General features: G+C 37.0%; 4 protein-coding genes across 16 annotated transcripts; 1 reads left to right on the top strand and 3 right to left on the bottom strand.

Moving 5' to 3' along the window:
* Window positions 1–2,564: 2,564 nt before the first annotated feature.
* On the bottom strand, window positions 2,565–8,386 carry LOC110755726 (DUF724 domain-containing protein 6). 10 transcript variants are annotated; one of them, XM_021956976.2, is made up of 10 exons: window positions 7,869–8,386; window positions 6,092–6,526; window positions 5,655–5,760; window positions 5,489–5,533; window positions 5,239–5,411; window positions 4,708–4,782; window positions 4,503–4,599; window positions 4,101–4,205; window positions 3,523–3,681; window positions 2,565–3,451 (listed from the first exon to the last, which is right to left on the bottom strand). In XM_021956976.2, the coding sequence occupies exons 1-10, from the start codon at window positions 8,334–8,336 to the stop codon at window positions 2,778–2,780; spliced, it is 2,337 nt and encodes a 778-aa protein (XP_021812668.1). In that variant the 5' UTR covers window positions 8,337–8,386; the 3' UTR covers window positions 2,565–2,777. The 10 variants fall into 10 exon arrangements, with proteins under 10 accessions (XP_021812668.1, XP_021812667.1, XP_021812666.1 ...); XM_021956975.2 differs by having other exon boundaries at window positions 5,655–5,763; window positions 6,092–6,523; XM_021956974.2 differs by having other exon boundaries at window positions 5,655–5,763; window positions 7,869–8,385.
* Window positions 8,387–10,443: 2,057 nt separating this feature from the next.
* On the top strand, window positions 10,444–11,816 carry NFU1 (NFU domain protein 1). Its single transcript, XM_021956972.2, has 3 exons — window positions 10,444–10,831; window positions 11,051–11,187; window positions 11,480–11,816. Exons 1-3 carry the CDS (start codon window positions 10,498–10,500, stop codon window positions 11,666–11,668), a joined length of 660 nt encoding a protein of 219 aa, XP_021812664.1. The 5' UTR covers window positions 10,444–10,497; the 3' UTR covers window positions 11,669–11,816.
* A 121-nt stretch (window positions 11,817–11,937) lies between these two features.
* Window positions 11,938–13,392, bottom strand: LOC110755723 (insulin-induced protein). Its single transcript, XM_021956971.2, has 5 exons — window positions 12,946–13,392; window positions 12,731–12,855; window positions 12,407–12,595; window positions 12,257–12,308; window positions 11,938–12,145 (listed from the first exon to the last, which is right to left on the bottom strand). The coding sequence occupies exons 1-5, from the start codon at window positions 13,243–13,245 to the stop codon at window positions 12,026–12,028; spliced, it is 786 nt and encodes a 261-aa protein (XP_021812663.1). The 5' UTR covers window positions 13,246–13,392; the 3' UTR covers window positions 11,938–12,025.
* A 403-nt stretch (window positions 13,393–13,795) lies between these two features.
* Window positions 13,796–19,509, bottom strand: LOC110755721 (myb-like transcription factor family protein). Of its 4 annotated transcripts, none has more exons than XM_021956967.2 (16): window positions 19,120–19,509; window positions 18,883–18,969; window positions 18,599–18,664; window positions 18,442–18,501; window positions 18,251–18,307; window positions 17,994–18,123; window positions 17,755–17,822; window positions 17,408–17,500; window positions 17,231–17,278; window positions 16,357–16,533; window positions 15,990–16,100; window positions 15,246–15,341; window positions 14,851–14,919; window positions 14,715–14,763; window positions 14,553–14,587; window positions 13,796–14,471 (listed from the first exon to the last, which is right to left on the bottom strand). In XM_021956967.2, the coding sequence occupies exons 1-16, from the start codon at window positions 19,231–19,233 to the stop codon at window positions 14,403–14,405; spliced, it is 1,329 nt and encodes a 442-aa protein (XP_021812659.2). In that variant the 5' UTR covers window positions 19,234–19,509; the 3' UTR covers window positions 13,796–14,402. The 4 variants fall into 4 exon arrangements, with proteins under 4 accessions (XP_021812659.2, XP_021812657.2, XP_021812661.2 ...); XM_021956965.2 differs by having other exon boundaries at window positions 13,796–14,446; XM_021956969.2 differs by having other exon boundaries at window positions 14,727–14,763.
* Window positions 19,510–19,851: the final 342 nt, after the last annotated feature.

Here is a 19,851-nt window from a genome sequence, read left to right as displayed (position 1 = left end):
ACAGATTGTGCACCAATAAGAACTACTGACAGCGGAACTGAAGATCTCAACCACCCATTCTCTTTGTTACTAAGTGACGGAGGATCTCACAGTGCTACCCCTGCATATATATGGTCTCCAAAACAAAATTCAAAAACCTACCCAACAGCTTTATGATTTCTTCTGCCATTGAAGTAATGGAACTCAGGCGGTAGTTGCACGGGTAAAGACAAAGGCTCATTATGCACCTTAATTAAGTAGCTGGAAAACTGTCATTCTCTTGAAAGATAGTGGTCAAAATCGAACTTGCAATTGGTCAAAATCACATCTACTTATTTTGGCTTTCAATTGCTTACAGGATTCTTTGTATATGCACAGAAATTTTCTATTGCAAAGTTGAAACATGTTTTCTTGTCTTCAATTATAACTTTATGAGTTTGATATGTTTATAATACTTGGGATTAATGGTTCGGATCAAACATGATTGTTCCATTTTTATTTTTATTTTAAAAAAGATGGTATTTCATTAAAAGTGCTACTATTTCCACCCACCTGTCCTATTTCCTCACCCACTTTATCTTCTCACCTACTATGTAAATTTGAAAAAATAAAATCCTACATTTCCACCCACCATTATTCATAAATACCCTTTAATTACTAATTCAACCAAACACCATCAACTCCAAGTTAAAAACATAAAAATTTTAACCAAAAAAAAAAAAAACTCTTCATCTTCTTCATGTCTTTTCAACTTCACGACCTTATCCTACCATATTAATATTCTCATCAACCCCTAGTACTGGTGGCTTCATCACCACGACACCACCACCACAACAATACGGCTACGACCAACAAGACTGCCATGGATTTTAATTGAAGTGATGTTATATGGAATAAGGACCCACATGTGGGTTAATCAGATTGAATCTTTTTTAAAATTGAATAAAATTGAAGGACAATTTAGCCTTTATTATCAACACCCACCAACCCGACACAATATTAAAGGTGGAGTTGAGAATTTGATTTTTCTTATTTTTTTCACTTTTCAAAGGATTGGGATGGGTAGATCATCGCTCGCTGGATTTATTGAGGTCAAGAAGATGGAAAGAATATGGAGAGTTAAAGGAAAAAATTTATTTTCTTTTTAAAATTTGTTTTATTTTTAGGGTTTTAGAAGTCATTTTACAGAGGGATAAATTTATCTTTAAATTTTTTAAGGTAAGGTTGGTGGAAAAATATAACAGCTTGGTGGATCAAGAAATATAGCTTGGTGGAAAAATACAAAAAAAATCTCAGTGAGTACCACACTTGATGATGTGGCAAGTGTGGTACCCACCAAGCTTGCCACATCATCAATTTAACAGAAAATTTAACGGTGAAGTTGATGGATGGTGTAATTTGGTCAAATTTAAAAACGTTACCAAATTGATGAAATTGAAACTTTAGGGTTCATTTCGATATGGCAAGAGTAAAATGTCAATAGTCCTAAAAGAAGAAAGAAATACGAAGAGTTATGAAAATTTGTTAGAGAGAGAGGGAGAAGAATTTATTCGGGCACCAAACAAAAGAGGAACAAAAAGAGGAAAAGCCCTTCCCACCCGTGCCAACTACCAAGTGAACCAGAAGAGCAGCCTGTCTTGGTATACTTTCTGAACCATAACCCAACGTTGCTATACTTTTCATTTGGTTGAGGAATTAATTCTCTCCTTTAAACTTAGAAGACGTGAGATAAGATATTGTTATACATTCATGGTACCGCCAAGATTTTGACTTGGTTAGGTGCATGCTTTTAATATTTGGAGCTTGGTTTTATATGGGGCGGTGAAGTGTAAGTGAACTAAAGAGGAATGAGAATATACAATTTTAAAAAGATGAAGTATAAGTGGAAAAAAAAAAAGTGGAAAAATCAATACCCTTTATATATCTTCAAATTTGAAATGAAATTTATGACGTGACAACTAACAGACTGACTCATTTTCTCTTCTGTACACTTGTATATAATTATGCAAAAACAATAAAAGAAATCACTCATGATTCTTAATCACAAATACTATCAACTTCAAGGTTACCGTATATTAATCCGTATGGCTTCCTAACTAATAATTAGGAATGGTAATTTTCCCCATCAACTCGGTCCCCTCAGGGACGTTAATTCCTAGCCTAATGAATGATTGGGAAAATTTCACCATCTTTTTGGGGCTATGTTCTTCATCTCGTTGTATATCCTCTATTTGCCCCTTCACTAATGGAATTGCTACGGCCATCAAATAAAGAAAGAAAATTTACGTAATTCCAATGCTTTATTTGTGCATAAGCCTCAATCAAATGACAGTAAATGAAAACAGCATCTCTAAGTACCACAATTCCAATGCTCGAGCAAGATCATAAATTACCTTAAGCTATAAAGTCGAATTAATGAGCTCCATGAGCCTTCAGTGGACTCCCAGAAAAGAGATATACAGAAGGAGTGTTTTATTTGGTCTGAGAAGAAGAAAGGAAAAAGAACTTTTGTGTTTCTATTTTGTTAACAGGCTAATGATATGATTGGGCCAATTTGCTCTTATCCTCCCAGACTCCAAAGTAAATATTTGACAAATGAAAATCAAAGTGCATAAGGAAGAAAACCAACAGAGTTCAGGAAACAATCAAGTAGTGAAGACTAGCTACTTAAAATTGAAAATTAGTACTAGGAACAACCAAACTGATACCTAAGATTTGACATCCCTACTAAGAGGAACAAATTGTTACAACTTTCATTATACGCTGTGCGCCACCCTTCAGGGGTGTTAGGCAAAGGCCTATTTCAAGGGAGCTGAAGCTAGCTTTTCAAAATCCGACCGAGCACTCTGAATGGTTTCACTCATGGCATCCGCAAGCTTTTGCAATCTAGCAATCTCAAGATCTTTCGCCACTACTTCTAACTTCACTGATGCATGTTTCTCCTCTAACTCAATTATTTTCTTTGCAATACAGTCGGCCTCTTCTACAAGCTTTGTCTTTTCATGAGAATGCTCCCTGATCTTACTTTCAGCATCTTTTGACTCAACCTGAAACTGCCCTTGCCTGTCTTTAACAGACAACAAATTATTCACGCGCTCACGTAGAACTGTAACATTAAATCCATACTTTTCCAGGTCGAGAAGACTCTCCAAAATGCTATTGAAAGCATCTTTGGGCTCATCAAACTGCAGCCTGGATATTTTCTCCACCAGTCTGGAAAAGGTTATCATATTGCCAATTGCTGACCCCTCACGATATTCTTCTTTGCATTGACCCAAAGGACGGAAGTGCGGAGTTTGTGGTATCATTCTGAATACTTCTAATGTTTCAATTGCCTTCCACACAGGAGAGCTTTTAACAAAAGGCAAGCCTCCTTTCTCATCTTGCCCACTGCCACTGACTGCATCAACTGCAAGAGATTCCCTCCTTGCTACCTCAACTGGTTCTCTGAAATTCCCATCAGGGGATGATCCTATAAAGAAAACAGATACAGTCAAATGAACTACTACCACAGGGAAATAATTAATATAGGAAGTAGCTTACTTGCTTCACCCAGGCTTGCAGGATGCTGCATCCCTCCAAACCACATGGATAGAGGTCTGTCATCATCATCTGCTCCAACACAGGTCCTTGCAGGTTCATTTGTCATGCACCTTGTTCCAGGAAACTCAGATGTTTTTCTTCTAGAGGCATCTTGTGAATCTACAAAAATTCCAGATATGATTCCAGTTCCAGAAAACACAAGGTCAATTGAATACTAAGAAATACTCCCTTTGACTCTAATTTTTTTTTTCTTTGAGAAGAGTTGTTAGACAGGAAGGAAGTGTTTAGCTAGACCACCTTTTGGAGCAATCTAATTGTGTGCAAATGGTGAAAATAGTTAATTCTTTTCAAATTTTCGTGTATCCAGTAACTTTTCAGAAGTATTGTTTGCTTCATGTCCTTCCTCTCTTCTATGAATGCTTCTCATGTTGTGTACCCAACACTTTTACAACATTCTCAGTTTATCCTTGTCAGGAAAAGTCTAATTGTGCTGCTTATATGTTGTTCTAATCACTGATAAAGTTAAGAGTTCCTCACTGATAGGCTGAAAAATGAAACCAAGTTGCACAATCTCAAACCTGTAGAGTCCTTCCCTCTGAGCACATGCAAAGCAACTTCCTCAAGCGTCTGATCTTCTGCAACATTTCCATCAGCAATTTGTCCCAATCCATTCTGCCCCTTGACTACAATCCAAAAGCATAGATGTTTAACAAAAAATTCATTGCCCAAAGTAACAGATCTTTTCTTTTGAGATAAGTTGGCCAAAGTACACGTGTTACCCCCTATAGGTTGCTAATAGCTTCAATTTGAACAATGTCAATTAACAGTCAAACGGTAACTAGAGGGACCAAATTCACACAAATAAGAAAATTAGATAGTTCACATTGTTCAATCTAAAACTTAGCAAACTAGAGGGTTTAAAATGTACTTTTACTGAATCCAAAATATAAAAAGATGATTTTACTTTGAAGGCCTTTTACCTCCCTCTGAAGCTTGCGGGCCTACATCCACATATTTTCGAGGTCTGCCCCTCTTTCTTTTATGAGTACTTCCACCAGCTGGTTGCTGCTTAAACTCCTGCTCAAATACAGATAAACATCCATAGGCAAAAGCATTGAGTAGAAAAACAAACATAAGTACATAAAATATAATTTTTACTGTGGACCTCTCACTCCATGATTATACCATGTCTGGAAAAAGAACCAGGCTACGGAGCAGGTTAGCGAAAATTGAATCACTGCCAAGTTCAGCTGACATAACCTGAGTGTTAATAGCTTATTTTAGATAATATCCAATGTTGTCATTGTTGATAGCTTAAATCCCTAATGTTTCATGTTCCTACTCTTTCGACATACTTGAATAAAAGGGCCTAGTCCATAGAATAGATAAATAATTAAATAGAAACTTAAACCATGTAAAATGAGGCCGCCTTTCGTTTTTTATTTTACATGATTTATATATTTTTCTCTTTAGTAATTTGCGATTTGAAATCAAGTTCTGGCTCAGGACGACTAACACCCAAACAACAATCTACTATGCCTACAAGAAGTGACATGGCTAATCACTTCTCAAATGATCCAAACGAATTCCATTTTTTTCTTTCCTTAGAGAACAGCATAGTTCTAGCTCTCTCTGGGAGAACCCACAAAGCAGTTTAATTTAAAATTATTTATTACTCCTTTGGTTATGGGTCCTTTTTTGTAGTATATTGCCTACCATGCTCTTTTCTTGTGCAGGATCATTAGGAAGCTGGCATGGATTTTCAGCCAGTGAACCATCCTTTTCCTTAGCTTTTGACCTGATAGTGAGAGGCACTTCAGCTTCCTTACTTATCCCCTCCTTCTGAACTATTTTTCCAGCAGAATTAACACTTGCGTACTCTTCCTTACCTGCAAATTATTAAGAACCAAATGTCTCTCAAATAAGAAACCTAATCAGCGCAGGATCTATTGACGAACATATATACCCTTTTCTTTTTCTCTCTTTTGGCTAGGCAGTGCACAGATATACCCTGAAAAGCATAAAGAACAAAATTTCTTTCAAACAAGAAACCTAACCAGTGCAGGGTCTACTGATGAACATATATACCTTTTTATTTTTCTGTCTTTTGGCTATGCAGTACACATATTTACCTGCTTGGGTCAATCGGCTTCCAAATGGAGACTTTGTACGTCTTCCTTTACTTGTTACAGGATGTACCCATTGGCTATCCACTTCACCGTCTCTCTCTTCCTTAGTCTTCTACACATAACGAATATGTTGATCATAAACATGAGGTCACAGAAAACAAAAATAAGGAAGTAGTGACTAGATTATCATTGCCTGTCAAGGAAGGGGAAATAGGCCAACACACCATTTACTCCAGATCAATTTTTTCTACTACATACTTAAGACATAGCACTGCTACTAACCACTGTAACCAATCATTTAGGCACAAGAAATACGTGTGCACCCGCTATGTGTGTGTGACCGGTTTCATGGAAACAACAAACATCGTGGCATCAATGACACATTGCGTCACATGATCAACACAAGAAAATAAACGTTAAGAAAAGACATTTCAACTCACAACATTATTTTCCTCAAGCAAGCTCTCTGTTTTAAGATGTTCATGGCTAACAACAGGTTTTCTTGATCGTCTTGTTCCTCTAACTCCTCTACTCACTGTGGCTAATTCATGGAGCATTTCTTTATTGTCAGGCATTTTCCTCAAATGACGTGCTGTAATGGATAATGTGGCCTCTGCAGCTTTGTCGTTCTTTAACTTTTTTGAAGGACCCGAGTCTGTAGCAGTAACATTACGGGCTAACATCTTTTTGCCCTTGATGCTCCGGGGATAACTTGGCTGCTCCAAAAGACTCTCCCCTGAATTTTTTGATTCAGGGTTATCCTCTACGGCACCCAAATTTTCTAGTTGAGTAGCCACTTCAACATGGTTGGAATCGTTTTGAGCATGCAAGACATGATCTTTATTCTGTGGAGAATCTGAAACGGCCAATACCTCCTGGAAGGAAGTCTGATTAGTTACTGATGAATAAATATAATCCCTAAGAGACACTAGCTAAACTTCAACTCAAGCAAGCAGCTAATGCTACAAAAAATATGAAACCTCACTGTATTCCAAGACACTCTTCTCCCCCCCTCTCCCCTTCCTCTCTCTCTTAAACTCGGAAAAATAGATATCTTCGATCCATCAACTCATTTACCATCTTTCCATTCCAGAATGGGTCTTATGACTGAGAAACTAAGTTCCTTACCCTAAATCCCGTGCTTGAAATGATGGTATACAGCCTCTCAGCTAGAACATTGGAAATAACACCGGCCCGCCAAGAAATATCTAGAAAGCATCTACCTTCTTGAGCAACTCATAACTTCTATTTGTATAATGAGAAAGGGGAGGGGGGATAGGATGGAAATCTACAGTATCTTTCTGAACCCTAGCATCTGAATTCTCATACTTCACCAGAAAGGTCTTATCCTCGATTTCTTTTAGAACAATTGCAGGGAACCAATCATCAAATAAATTTTCTTTGTCAAACCTAACTCCTACATCTGATCCTGAGCTGAAAATGGACCCTTCCATTTGCTTTCCATTGAAATATCAGATCAGTTGAATCCCAAAAAATTAACCATAACATATATTTTCAATTCTAGCTGCAAAGGACAAATTCATAAATACACAAAGCCTATGCAACCCCCAAGTAATTGCATTTATTTGTTAATCGAGCTATGAAACCTAAAAATGAACTGAATAGAATAAGCAAGAAGCTAGAGCAATGCAGTTACTTTCCATTCGGATAATCGCATTTGCATAGATCCATTAATTTTCACATTTATAAGTTTAAACATGTTATTACGCTAGGAAGAACATGTGGTAATAAAACATCCAACGGAGCCATTTAATTTCATAAAAGATCAGATTTCAAGATAATTCATAAAATCAATTAAACCCACATATACCACCCACTAAGTCCACACAGTACACAAATCAACACAACCCATCAATATCATATCACATTTCAGTAGCAAAATGTAGTTTCTGATTCAACAATATATTAAACCTAAGAATAACTTCCATCAAAGCTACAGATTTAATTCATTAGCACTAATAACTTCCATCAAAGCTACAGCTGTAATTCATTAGCACTATTTGCAGAGAAAAAATTACCATTTCGGACTTCACAGTAATGTGCATCCCTTACATGCATGAATACTCATGATTAAGAGACTAATTAACCGCAAGAAAAGAAAAGAAAAGAAAAAAAACCCACAAAGAAAAAATGAAAGAAACAATCTTTAAGAGGGAAAGAAAAAAAAAAGCCCAGATCACCACCAAGATAGCATACCCGCTTATTGGGCCGAACCCATTTGCCAGCATCCCAATCTTGATGCAATCTGAGACGCTCTCTCTCAAATTCAATCAAATCTGGAGGGAATTCAAACACCACTGTGTACTTGGAATTGTTGTCAAGAACCTTTTTTACAACTCCAGTCCACCATCCATCTTTATAATCCGCATCGACCACATCACCCTCCTCAAAGTTTTGGTCACCCAATGGAGGCGGCACAGGCCTCAAGAGAGCCAAATCAATGTACTCTTTGAGCTGCTGAGAGCCATCTTCGGTGACCAAGCTCTTGTACTCCACCAAGGCCCTGTTCCTCTTCTTTGAGGCTAAGTTTGTGGGACTTGTGACGATGGTGGCTCTGAACCAGGCGCCTTTGAACCCTTCCTCGTCGCTCCTCACTTCTACGGCTGAGCCTACGCTGAATAATTGGAGCTGCTGCTGGTGTTCGTTGCCCTCCAAGCCTGCCATTGTTGTTGAATAGCAAAAACCCTAAAATGGGTACTGGGTACTTTCGGTAGTATAACTACTTTCTATACCAATCTACGCGGTCAAACCTGTAATTGTGAGAGACACTGTTACCAAGATTTACAGTAGCTCTGTTTTTTTTTTTTGTGAAAACCAAGGTATCCCCGCGCGATTGCGGGGACTAACCCTCGAGGTACTGTCGGGCGCAAAACGGGGACCTCTTCCAACAAACAGTAGCTCTGTTTTAACACAGAAAAAAGAAGAGTGCTTTTAGTTTTCCCTTTAGACAGAGACTGATTAAGAGAGGGTGTTTCGTCCAAAAAAAAAATATTAAGAGAGGGTGTTCTGTTTTTAACTCTCTCGACACTCTTTTTTTTTGAAAGAAAATGTTAAGCACATCATTTCTCGCTTGCGCGTAGCGATTTCTAACCGTTAGATGCATACATGTCGTATTGTGAGTTTCGTATATATTTATAATTAAAAGTCATGTTCTTACACATAGGGGGATTCTCCTAAGTTTTTCACTTTTTGAAATTTAACTGAAGTTTCAACCGTTATATGCATGTACATCATGTGGTGAGTTTCATATGTAATTATTGACAAACGTCATGTATTAACGCGCTGGTGAAATTTCCTAGTTTTTCTCTTTTAGAAATTTGACTCAAGTTTCATATGGATTTGAGGATGAAGTCACACACCTGAGCATAGGCAGACTTCTCATGAGCTTTTCTCAATTGTAAATCAGGTTCAAGAAAGTTACTTTCAAATGTTACAGCAACATCCTAATCTGATACAAATATATGGAATTCGTAGGTCAATCAATTGAAAGTTATCCACTCACATGTGATCGAACTCTCTTAAGTTATCCTTTTCTTGTAATCCGATTTAGGAGTAGGAAATTTTGTGGTTAGAATATTTATTCCCATTCAATGCCAGCGTAGGAAGCTTCCTTCAATTTAGCTTTCATTTGTACCAAAAATAAATCAATAATAAACATCCGCCTGAAAAGGTGTTTTTTTTGTTGCTATAATATGAAGAAATTATAGAATATTACGGCAGTATGGTAACGTGGTATATCTTGTATACGTATTATAATATGAATGGCCACCATGATTTATTTTCCCCATTTTAAAAAATTGTATTGATAAATATCCACTTATATTATAACACGTGTACAAGATATATCACATGACCGTACTAATGTAGTATTCTATAATCACTCGTACAAGCAACTTAAAAAAGAAAAAGAAAATAATCCCTCAAGTAGCATTTGTAACACACACACACAAAAAAAAAAAAAAAAAAACTAATTAATTAACTCTATTAAAAAAACAGAAAAAAACTTGGCCCTTTGAAAAAAAATTGAAACATTATCAATTAAAAATTAATTAAAAAATGCTAATTAATTAATTATGACTAAAAATTGGTAACTATTTAATTAAATATTTAGTAGATTTTTTTATTAAACTTCTTAAACATGTGGGGAAACTTATACAAAAGACGAAAAGCAAGATTATTACTATTTTTTATTATAGAGAATTCTACTAATGCCGTCTAGACTTTAGGCCGAAGTTGTCACTTGAAGAAAATGAATGAAGCAATGTGTTAGCTCAAATAAAATTTTGTTCCAATAATATATGATGAAATTCTGCTATTTTTTTCATTTAAAAAGTTGCATGTACTCCGTCCGTATGTGATCCTTTTACAACATGTAACAATATTTTGAGACGTTAAATGCTATTTGCAATATAAGAAGATTCTTTTTAGTACTTTGCAATATAAGAAATTAGACTATAAATATTACATTGTAATAGAATTTTAATTGAGTTAAGACATTTACGCAAATTTTGATGACCCATTGTAACAAGGCTTATGTTTAAGGTCGACTTGAAATATATTTGCTCACCAGTCTTCTCAATATTTAATATGCTTCATTGGCATAATCATAATTAACTATTTGCTTTGTATTTGTGTAACTATGGTTATACCCATGGACATATGTGTTGAGAATAATGATGATGGTACACATTCGGTTAAAGTGGTGAGCAAAAAAACTCTCTTCGTAGAACTCACACAAGCGCCCCTAAACTTCTCGAAATCATAAACTCAACCCACCCCCCATCTTCCAGAAACAGACACTTGCACGGTCTTGCTTCATTCAATCATGGCGTCTCTCACAGCCACCAGGTTGCCCAAAACCCCAACGCTATTTTCGAAAATTCCAGCCACGTCCCACCAATACCCACAATCTGTATTTGTAAAACGGCACCGGTTAACCTCTCAAGGATCGATCTTTGTGAAAACCACCATTAGAGCTTCGAACCCGAGCGCAGCCGCTGAGTCTTCATCACCTGGACTCTACTCCGCCAAGAAGTACGAGCTCACCGTTCCTAACGTCGACTTGGTTCTTGAGGACGTCCGCCCTTATCTCATCGCTGATGGCGGTAACGTCGACGTTGTGTCCGTTGAGGACGGCGTCGTTTCACTCAAGCTCCAAGGTGGGTTTGGCTAATCTCTTATTTCTGTCTCTTTTTTTCATTTGAAATATGGTTTCTTTTTTCTGTCAGGAATTTTGGGTTTTGTGAATTTGAATGATTTACTCATTGTCAACCTATAATTTGATTGTGAAACAGTGGGCAATTAGTTAGAATCAATGTTTTGTTTTGCAATTAGGCAATTGAAATTCCATTTTCTTGAAGAATTGAAATGATAAACAGGGGCTTGTGGGAGCTGCCCTAGCTCAACCACCACCATGAAAATGGGAATTGAAAGAGTGCTTAAAGAAAAGTTTGGAGATGCGCTCAAGGATATTCAACAAGTCTATGATGAAGAAAACAAAGAGACCACTGTTGAGGTGAGTGTTTGATGGATTGCATTTGCATAATCTTAATTGTGATACTCGAAAACGAATGCATGTAATAACGATAAAATGGAGCCAATGACCATTCAGTCTAGTGGCACCCAGTTTCCACATTTTTGGAGAAGCTCATGAGTTCAAATCTCATGGACGATAGATGTTCAGTAAACGGAAAATGGTAAAATGGATTATGAATTGGAGCTAAAGTGCTCAAACAATTCATTCAGCATTCATCATGCATGGTGCCAAGTTTTGACTTTTGATGGTGTGCCAAAATTTGGAAATGCAGGCAGTGAATGGCCATCTTGACATATTGAGACCAGCCATAAAGAACTTTGGTGGAAGTGTGGAAGTGTTATCTGTTGAAGGTGGGGATTGCCATGTAAACTATGTGGGGCCTGACTCCATTGGATCAGGAATCAAAGCAGCCATTAAGGAGAAGTTCCCAGATATTGTCAATGTTGTGTTCACTGGGTAGCTTTCTGAATGGAGATGTTCTCTCTCTGCATTGTATTTCCATGTTGTTGCTCATCAAGATTCAACACATTATGCTCAGCTTTTGATGTATAATTGTATAGGACTCCTCTAATTCATAATGGATAGTTGCTTGCTCAATCAACTTCGAATTCGTGTATGTTGTTGAATAAGTTTCTGTTTCTTTAGCAAAAATGAATTTTGTGCATGTTAGTAGAAAATGGAATATTGAAAAAGAAAATATGTACAGAATACTATGTCTGAAACCAAGAATGAGTACATGAAAAGCTAAAGGTTGTCTTGAGTTGTTTATCTTATTGGCTTGAGATATGGGGAAGTCTTGACCAACGACTGAATATGACTAAGCTGACTTGTCCTCTGAATCGGCGACAGCAGTGATCACTGATTTAAGCCAACGTGAAAAATTGATCAAAAACAGAGTGTAAACAAAGTAGCAAGTGAGTGTCCAACTAACTAGTCCCTGCAAACAACAACAGCTCAATGTATCAGAAAAATGAGGGTTGGGTTTGGCCTCTGCAACTGCAAGTAGAAATTAGAAACCCTTCAGTTGGGTTGGTTTTCAATTACCCACCTGCCCAAATATTTCAATATTTGCTTGTGGATAATACCAAAGGTGGAAAAACCTGAATGTGAGCATCAAAGAGTTCAGTTTTATCAACAATAATATAATATTTGAATGATATCAGGAGAAAGAGGAAGGAAGAAAGAAGAAAACCATTACTTCATTAATGGAATCTCAGCCAGCGGGCAGGCAATTCCGATGATGCTTGCGAGGAGGAAGCCGAACCATGTCCTGTCCACGGAATACCATATGAACTCTGCCGCTGCAAATAGTACGTAAGCTTCAATATTATCTGCGGTTCCGGCTTTGTAGAGTTCAGCGCTCAACTCTATAAATAGCACAAGTGCTCTGCGTAGAACAACAATGTCCTCTGTTACATTACAGGCAACAACACGTTGCACATGCTCACAACTTAAAAACCACATAATTGTATTGTAACAAGTGAGAAAAATTGAGCTTGAAGCACAAAACATATATGCTCACAGAAAAGAAGCAATCGTTTTCTGTTGGTTGGCCTCTGGACCGTTTAAAGGGGCCCTCTCATTCTCATCCAAGAAGAGTTGAAGCAACCCAACAGTGCAGTAGAACAGACCCAGCAAGACAGGAACCTAACAACATTAAATGGAATCAATCAACAGCTATATTCACTAATTTTTTAGAGAAAAAATTCCCAAAATGAGAGAAATTATTGAGTTTACCCAGATGTTTGTGTGAAGAGGACCAATATTGATAGACCCGTTTTGGTATGCCACAAGCTCTACCCTTGAATGGAGTCCATCGATCAAAGGACCCAAGAAAAAACCTGACCCGAAAAGTGCAAATGAGATGGAAGGCCAAGTGGTTCCAAGGCTGCTTCTTCTGGTTGTGTTTTGATTTCTCAGATTGCAGGAAGGCCTGATAGTAGCAGGTAAAACATGTTTGCACTTGGCATTGCTATTGTTAGGGAAATTGTGAAGAAAGCAGGAGGAGCCCGTGCCCGTGACAACGAGAGCTTGCATCTAGGAATCAGAAACCACCACAAACAATAATTTCTTTTTCTTTTTCTTTTCTTCTTCCTTTTTAGTTTCAGCTGATTAAGATATTCGGATTTTGTACTTCACTAAATTTTGGACCAGAAGGGGCAGTGGATATTTTGTAGGCATTTGTCCTTTCCTTCCATCATTTCATATGGGGATTGGGACACCCTGATTTATAGTTAAACCGTCACCGACAAAAACAGTAAACTCATACTTGTTTGGCCAAAATAAGAATGAGAATCCTTATCAAAAAAGATAAGAATGAGAATCTAGTCAATCTACTGTTCGTTTCAATGTAAAACTTCACAGCGGCAAAACGGACAATTACCCTCAATGATCTAAATAGTACATACCCCAATCACCAATACTCGAAAAAGCATAATACAAACAATAATGTAGACTACGATGTAGAGAACTCAAACTTAAATACAAGGAACAAATTCACTGATCTAACCAATTGCCATAAAGTAGATTTTTTTTTTATATAAAAAATAACAAAAGCGTAAGTCTGAAATGAGTTTGGGCGGGCGTGTGACATGTTCCCTTCTTGCATTGAGAAAGAAACAATACAAAGGATTCAAGTCTAATACTGGAATTCTAATTGAGTACATAATGTATTTACATAAATATAGCATTGTTTAATTAGCATCTCACATAGTTTTAACCTAATCCTATCCTTCAACCACCGCCCCACATCCCAGGGGTGAGACAGTGCAAAACCTTCAAAGATCAGCTGCCCAATGTGATAAGCGCCTATGATTTTATCTATATATTGTGCATAATCTGATGTTTCCTCGAGGCAGACAGAAATTGGGGCTTCCACTTATGCCATGCACATCATCCAGTGCCGTTAAAAAGGATGAGCAACCACGGAATTACTTACTGGTTAAGTCCATCATAGAGGAATCTGTGGATCTGCATCGCCAATCACTGCTAACTACCAATGACATTAAAGATAGAAAATACAACATATTCTCCGATTTTGATTGCTCCTACATTTGAAACTTCAATATAATGGCTTCATGTCGGACAAGCTGCACCAATTTAAATATGCATTCTGCATTCCGGGTCAACTCAGAGCTGATTTGTTTACTCTGTTCTGGAGCTACAGATCCGATGCCTTTAACTTTCTAGGCCTTTTAGACTGCGCAGGTGATGAAGGAGCTTCTGCCCTGCCAGGGGCCTTGAGAGACACAATAGTAAATAATCTATATCACATTCAATGCATATACATGAATTGATATGTAAGAGGAAAGGTGGAAATTTTTTTTACAGGAATTGGAATGTACCTTTCGTTTCTGGTCTCGTTTAACAACTCTTTCCCCTGACATTCAATGTATATACATGAGTTAAAAAGTACTCGAAATTGACTAAGAACAAAAAAAAAAGAGCAGAAAAGCAAATTAATAGGCACACAATGCAGGAGTATATATAATTGCCTATATTATCACCTAATACATCACCTCCGAAACTCATCGAGTCCGGAACAAATGTGCGATCCTGATCACCACAATATGAATACTTGTTAGTAGTGTCAGAAAATCTCATTGTTTGAAGTACAGGCCTACCACGAGGGAGAAAACAGACCTTGGGTGTGCCTGGGGTTTCATACGGACTATCACGATAAGATGAGCCTTCTGCCTCCTTATATTGTAACTGATAACCAAAAGTTTTACTTATGTCATATAAATAGATAACTGAAGAAAGATGCACTCTTTAATTTTCAAACTGCAGTTTAACAGCCAATGGTTTGCGAGTAAACAGAAATGAAGTTGCAACAGACAAATAATGCCACAGTTGCTCAATTTTATGCAAAAGGCAGTACATAAGAGACCATATAAGCAGCTTAATGATGGAAATTAGAAAACAGACCCCAACATTTAGAGATACACCCATATGTGGAAGGGGATATTGATACACTCTAAATTACAAATGAATACGAACAGCAATTCAAAAAGAAAAAAATCATAGCTGAGCAATACCTGTTTCTGAAGATTCAGTAGCGTCAGTATTTCTTTTCTTAATTCAAGATGATGTGAACAAACAGCTTTAGTTGGAACTCTTGGCTTTAAATTAACCTGTAAAGATAAATCCAAACTTTAAACTCTTTTCTTAGTATAAAGACATTCAAATGATTTGATGCTCTGAATATAAATCAGTACATGTCTCAATATCCATGATTAACGAGAACCAAAAGATCCAGTTGAGCTTAGTTAAGAAACACTTTTTAAAAAAACTAAAAATGAGCAAACAATGATATCTAAGCACAAACACCAAAAACCCTATCAAGAACCAAAAGATCCAGTTGAACTTAACTAAGAAGCACTAAAAAAATTACCATAAATGAGCAAACAAGGATATCTAACCTTCAAATAAAATTTAATACACTGAGCTCAATCACCAAAAACTGCAAGGCATGTCTTCAATGATAATTCTAAAAAACTTTACAACCAAAAGTAATTATCTAGAAATTCATCCAGATTTCTAATAAGGACCAAGATTTGTGATAGGGACACACATTTCACTGAAACTGAATTTACTAGTGATTTAGCATCTAGCATGATAAGGTAAGAAAAATTGAAAGCTACTTTTTGAACATCAGGGAACATACATGGTAGCATATAATGACTCTGAAAAACAACCAGCACAAGATAAAAATATACTACCAAGTGGGGCAATGAAATGAACATATACACTAAGCCATAAGTTCAAGTACTAATACAGACCCCAAGTTCTTGCAAACTTTGCTCAACCCGCTTGATAGTCCGAAGTCCAGCAGACGAGCTTGCGGCTTGGATCATTTGGTCAAGTGCATATGTTCTAAGATACACCCGGAGCTGAAAATTTTCTAAATCAGTCGGACAATACACTCAAGAGTGGATATTGTGCTCGCATATTTCAAAGACTATGAAAAATTTATCTAAATAACCATAGGAGTAGTCATATTTTGGAGTGAGTCAAGAAGCAGTTCACAATTTTCCTTCGAGAGAAAATGCTAACAAGCAAAAGACTGAAAAAAGAAAAATTCATGCAGTAACTTTCACAAGAGCAGGAAGGAGATAGAATGAAATTTGGTCAGTCAGTTGAACATACCATTTTGAGAGAACCTAAAGTAGAGGCATTATCTGCCATCAAAGTTGAAGGTGCAACTGTTCCAGAGGGGAATTGAGAGTTGGATGAAGGTGATACAGTCTCACCAGGAACGAGAGCCCTCTCATTATTTTCAAGGCCATCATTCAATGTGACAGGCAACTCCAACTCTTTAGCACTCTGAAAGGCAGATAAACGAAGTATATCAATATGCACAATACTCAGAGGCATGCACAAAATTGCTCATTCTCATTTTATACCACCAGTAAATTGGCACGATAAGCCTCCCACAAGATGAAATCCACTAAGAGATATTTTTACGAACTTAAGTAAATAGTAACAAGGATTATTAAATGGATACTGAAAAACCTGTTAAGTTCAAGAAACAAAATTCAGAAAACAGTGTGTACATATCCCATGTGAAAATAAATATCTTGATATCACTTAGAATCTAATTCTAAATAACATAAAAATGTATCTATCTGTAAAAGCTTTAAAAATCTTTAAATACTTAAAACAGTTAGCTAACAAATTCCAGCCACAACTCAACCCTTCCATATTAATTAATGTTAACAAATGATAATTATTATTGCTTACAGAAGCAAATTTTAATTTTACAACATTCATACAAATTATGCTGGAACTAGATGAAAATTGAAAAAATTTAACCACAAAATTCAAAAAGAAAAGAGGAAAATCCAAAACCAAAATAAAAAGGATAGTTATGGTGTAATATGGAGCATGATACTTTGGAAAAGCACCGTGCTTCATACTCCCCACACTCTAGGAGCCTCTAGCAACTACAGTTTCCTAAATGGTTATGAACTCACCATAAAATTAAAATAAAGCATACTAGCACATTTAACTGTAAACTTACCCTAGCAACCATGCGTGCCTCAGCTATTCTTTTGGCTTCAGCAAGAACCTAAGAAAATATAAAATTGATCAAACAAGTTAATGATTATATATCCATTTGAAAAATCAAACTTCAAATTAATGTCAGAGGGCCAGAGATAAGATTCAATCACTAAAAGATTCAAGATGAAATTTAAACCTCAGCATCTTTTCTCTCTTGGTGCTTTGTTTGAGAGAGGACCATGGATAGTGCTCGCTTGCGCTCTCTCTCTTGTGCAACTTTATAAGGTTCCTAAACCAAGAGAAAATAAGAAAAACCCAAAATAGAGCAATAATTTAATGTAACATGTGTAGCATAAACATGCTGGTACTTAAGAAAAACAAAGAACTACTAAAAAGGGCAGGCCAGTCAACAAGTCTGCTGCCAATGCGGGGTCTACAGAGGGCAAGGCATACACAGCCATAACCCTGTTCCCAGATAGATTGTTTCCGCAAACCAAAAGGAATGAATATTCACCTAAAATTTCATTTGATAAAGCTACACACCTTAACAATAGGATGCCCTGAAACATCTGCAGGGGATGCCGCTCTAGCAATTAATATAGCTCGAGATACTACAACAAATAGTGGGGGAATCATCATCATCATAAGCCAAGTTCAATAATCTTCCTCAGACAGTGAATCAGTCAAAAATCCAAGCATAGAAAAGCATAATAAGAACATCATGAAAGTGAACCAAACAGTGAGCAACAACATTCTAGTCAAGCAAAAAGAAAGACAAATACCACTGTAATAGCGATCCTTCAATTCCTCCACAGTACGAGATGACGGGAACCTGTCTGCTATCACAATGAAGCGGAGATCAAACCGCTGACACATGTCAAACAATTGATCCGTCTCCTCCCTTGTCCACATCTAATGAAGACAAAATATATTAACAGAGAATGAGGCACTGAATTCATGATGCAATGACGCACAATGAAAAACATTCTCAGAATTAAATTAAATAATTATCCAAACAAAATCTTGATTTGATACCTACAGGATCAGTCAAATACTTCTCATACTCCTCATCTGTGTACTTGACAACATCCACGGACTGCAAAGAATTTGACAAAAACAAATAATAATTTAAAATAAGCATTCACTTACAGTACGAAACAAAGAAAAATCATGTGCCCATAAGAAGAAGGACAATCCTTTCCCAGCACAGTTAAGGATACTTGTGCATACCTTGTTATACTTGGCAAAGGAGTAGTCACCTGTAGGTGGGACATCATTTACAACTCTAACCTGCAAAGTACAAGAAAAAAAAGACATATTCAGAGCCCAACTGAAAACAAACAAACGCGGAGTTTGGAGGCACGTTACATAAGGTACAAAAACTTACCCAGTGGTAAAGCTGTAAATTATCTTTCCGAGCAGAACTTGTAAAAGGAAGCCACTGCCAAGTGATCTGAAAGCATTATGACAAGATTTCTCATTATTGATTGTGGAAGAGAAACATAGGATAAAAATAACACTAAATAAAATCTGAAATCGGCTACACCTACAAGCAATTTAAACCTAACACAGTGATATATTCCATAGTCTCCTGTCTATAAATCCACCATCTTTTACACTTTTGGTGATCCTAAAAATGTGAGTACATAGACTAATGATGAACTAAATAACCTTCTCATCGGTTGGTGGCCGTTTTTTCAGCTGCGATGTCTCCACTGCAGGCATAAGAGGTGGCACACCACCTATAAGCGCATACACCTACAATTCCACGTGCCCGAAACACATTATCAGTTCAAATTGTAATCATTCAAGACCGTGAACCCAAAGTTGGAGAAAAAAAGCATGCATCATGATCGAAATTAGTTAAATTTAAGCGGAATTCGACAAACCCTAAACACACAAACCTACCTCGCGCGAAATGCCATCTGGTTTTCGCTGAGATTCCTTCGGGGGCCGAGATTTCTTCTCCTGGGATAAGGGATGCGCGGTTTTGGGCAAGCCCAAAATGTCCTTGGCATCCATTTCGATTTTCCCCAAAAATTAGGGTTTTGTTTTCTTACTTGCCGTGGGACTTGTTCGTGTTCGCCAAGAATGCGAATTCACAGCACATGTGAAACAACTACTGTTTCCTTGATGGAATTTTGGATTCGAAATGCGTGGATATGTAGTTAGGGTTTTGGATTGTTGACGAAAAATGGGTTTGGGGATTGGTAAGTTCGTTGCGTTTTCGAGCGCGAAAGTTTTGACTTAGAAGGAACCTGCGGGGCCTCAATCCTTCTCACACGGGTGATTAACAGCGTGCTCTAGATCTCCCATGGTGCGTCCTTGATGCTTGTTTAACTTCCAATTGGATTGGACTAAGATTGCTTCGGCCCAAGCCGGCTGATCCAGAAGGCGGCCCATTTATTTGGGCTTTTTTTTTCTCTTCGATACATTAGTATGGTCGATCCAAAGATCTATTCTAATTCTTCACCTTCCCTCGCCATTAGGGTTTTTTTTTGTGTGTGTGAATAAAAGGCCATAGAATTTTATTAGATTAGTAGGAAGAAAGAGTACAAATTGTTGAAGAATATAAGTCCCACATTGGAAACTTGACTAAATAAAATACAATATATTATGAATGGTTTCACTACTAATATC

The sequence above is a fragment of the Prunus avium genome, chromosome 3 (assembly GCF_965620075.1).
Source record: "Prunus avium chromosome 3, drPruAviu1.hap1.1, whole genome shotgun sequence".
NCBI lineage: Eukaryota > Viridiplantae > Streptophyta > Magnoliopsida > Rosales > Rosaceae > Prunus > Prunus avium.
The sequence above is the reverse complement of the archived record's forward strand: the minus strand, read 5'-3'. Positions and strand labels throughout refer to the sequence as shown.